Source organism: Palaemon carinicauda, chromosome 19, assembly GCF_036898095.1.
Source record: "Palaemon carinicauda isolate YSFRI2023 chromosome 19, ASM3689809v2, whole genome shotgun sequence".
NCBI classification, from domain to species: Eukaryota; Metazoa; Arthropoda; class Malacostraca; order Decapoda; family Palaemonidae; genus Palaemon; species Palaemon carinicauda.
Window position 1 is genome coordinate 43,802,025 of NC_090743.1, and position 2,500 is coordinate 43,804,524.

Sequence of the window (2,500 nt, forward strand, 5' to 3'; positions counted from 1 at the left end):
ACTATATATATATATATATATATATTATATATCATATATATGTGGTGTATATATATACACATATAATAGTATATATATATATATATATATATATATATGTGTTATATATACACACATATATATATTATATATATATTAATACTATATATTATATATATATATATATATATATATATATATCTATATATATATATATATATATATATATTGTTATATATATACACACAATATATATATACATATATATATATATATACATATATATATATATATATATATATATATATATATATATATATATATATATATATACACATATATATATATATACACACACACATATTATATATATATATATATATATATATATATATATATATATATATATATATATATATATATATATATATATATATATAACTATATATATATATATATATATATATATATATATATATATGTATATATATAGTATGATAGTATATATATGCATATATATATGTGTTGTGTGTGTGTATTTTATATAGATTATATGATCAATAAATGGAAAGGTGTTGATTTAAAAGCTCAAGATAGAGACTACTGATGAAATTTATCAGATGCCCTTTGCCCCAATAGGCGTAGGAGATGATGATGAGGATGATGATGATGATGATTATTTATTTTACATATATACACATATATTCATCATCATCTATGCTATTGACGCAAAGATTATCTGTTAGATTTTGCTTGTCGTCTCTATCTTGAGCTTTTAAGTAAATACTTTTCTAATCCTCATCTACCTCACGCTTCATACTTCTCGGCCATGTAAGCAGGGGTTTTTCAAATCTTCTAGTGCCTTGTAGAGCTAAGCATATAAGCCTACAACATATCCTTATCATCTAACAAAGAAAAATACAAAAACCCTAATATGTATCTTTTTTCAAAAGTGTCTGAACTACATCACATCTGATTTATATCTCCTGGTAATACAGCTGTTTTGTTCTATTTAGTGTCTTAGCAATATAAGATAGATATGCCTATTCTGGTTTCCTAGGTATCATAGCAATATCAAATGAATAGAACTCTTTGTACTTGCCTGGAACACGCACTGAGAACAAGTCAGACCCCTAGGAAGCTGTAGTTTTACCGGAAATACTCCGGTACCCACTGGTATCTCACTCTGGAAGCCGCCCTCAGCCAGAAACAGGGGGTTTCTGTCAAAAGATGAAAATTCTTAAATATCTTGAGTGAGTTCAGTCACTACACAGAGAAATAAGGAAGGTTAACTAAAAAGAGCTTTGGTTAAACTTCAAAACCTGATTGATATTATCATAGTAATTGTAAATGTTTAACTTAAAGATAAGAGTATAATCTTAATCTGAAAGGTTAACAGATTTTTGCAATTACTTATTTTCCTTATTTCTGTATTTTGTATGATCTTAGTACAGTATATACAAACAAAATCAAAACCCTAAGTCTGAAATTGAAACCTATGTGATATCATAGAAATGGTGAATTTGAATTTGAAGATGATAATCTAATCTTATTTCAAAACTTTTATCAAACCTTTCCAATTACTTATTTTCCATATTTTTATACTGTTTGATTTTTCACGAATATAGATAATAATTCAAAATTCCAAAAGTCCTGTTGAGGGACTATAAATTCAGAGATTAGTATAAAATCATTTGATATAAATAGATAAGAGTATTTTTTACAAGTAATCGTTTTCCAATTTGATTGTATTTCATATTGTTAAAAAAAAACATTTCTTTTAATGTATTTGAGTTTATCTAAAATATATAGAATCTAGGTATATGTGTAGATCGTTGGGTCACTAGGCCTACTGCTCGCATAGAAAATGAGAATCCTTGCCATCCGTGTCCATAACCACCCACAGTAATAATTGTATTTACAATTACATGGATAAACTTGTTAGCCTTTGCTCTACCATGGCTTGTTTCACTCGCAATCAAACGTTACTTCCTTGCTCCACTGTTCTAGGGAGCGTTGCATTTTGTGGTAACGCTGTTAGCCGAATGGGCAAGTATATTGGTGGACTAAAATTTGGTGATCCAAATACCTACATACTACCCAAAATTTGAAACGTCCTAAATCAATTTATTCAAAACAGTACTCATAAATCTGAACTCTTACGCATCCAGGCAAGCCTGCGAAGCCTCAACTGCTGGATTATTATTCGGACAAATCCTAAACTCAAAGTGCCCCATGTGGTTGCTGGTAATTTCGACCTTGACCTTGATGACCTGGCCTTCGGTGTAGTTTTTGACGATGGTCCCCGTGGCGTATTTTCCTCCAGCTTCGTGTGGACGGGGATTTTCATCCCAGGCGTCTCCGCAGATGCGCATTTCCCTCCATTGGTGTTGTATTGATGCTGCAGTATGAAAAATGATTGTGAGTTATCAAAAAGCTGTTTGTTCATTTTGTTAAATGGAATATCTATTTCTATTTACCTATGCCGTTCCCCCAATTATGGAGGGTAGCCGACACCAAA

At 29.4% G+C, this 2,500-nt stretch overlaps 1 protein-coding gene across 1 annotated transcript; it reads right to left on the reverse strand.

Annotated features, from left to right (window-relative positions):
• Nucleotides 1-1,027: 1,027 nt before the first annotated feature.
• LOC137658229 (uncharacterized) lies at nucleotides 1,028-2,379 on the reverse strand. The gene is made up of 2 exons (XM_068392912.1): nucleotides 2,143-2,379; nucleotides 1,028-1,199 (listed from the first exon to the last, which is right to left on the reverse strand). The coding sequence occupies exons 1-2, from the start codon at nucleotides 2,352-2,354 to the stop codon at nucleotides 1,043-1,045; spliced, it is 369 nt and encodes a 122-aa protein (XP_068249013.1). The 5' UTR covers nucleotides 2,355-2,379; the 3' UTR covers nucleotides 1,028-1,042.
• Nucleotides 2,380-2,500: the final 121 nt, after the last annotated feature.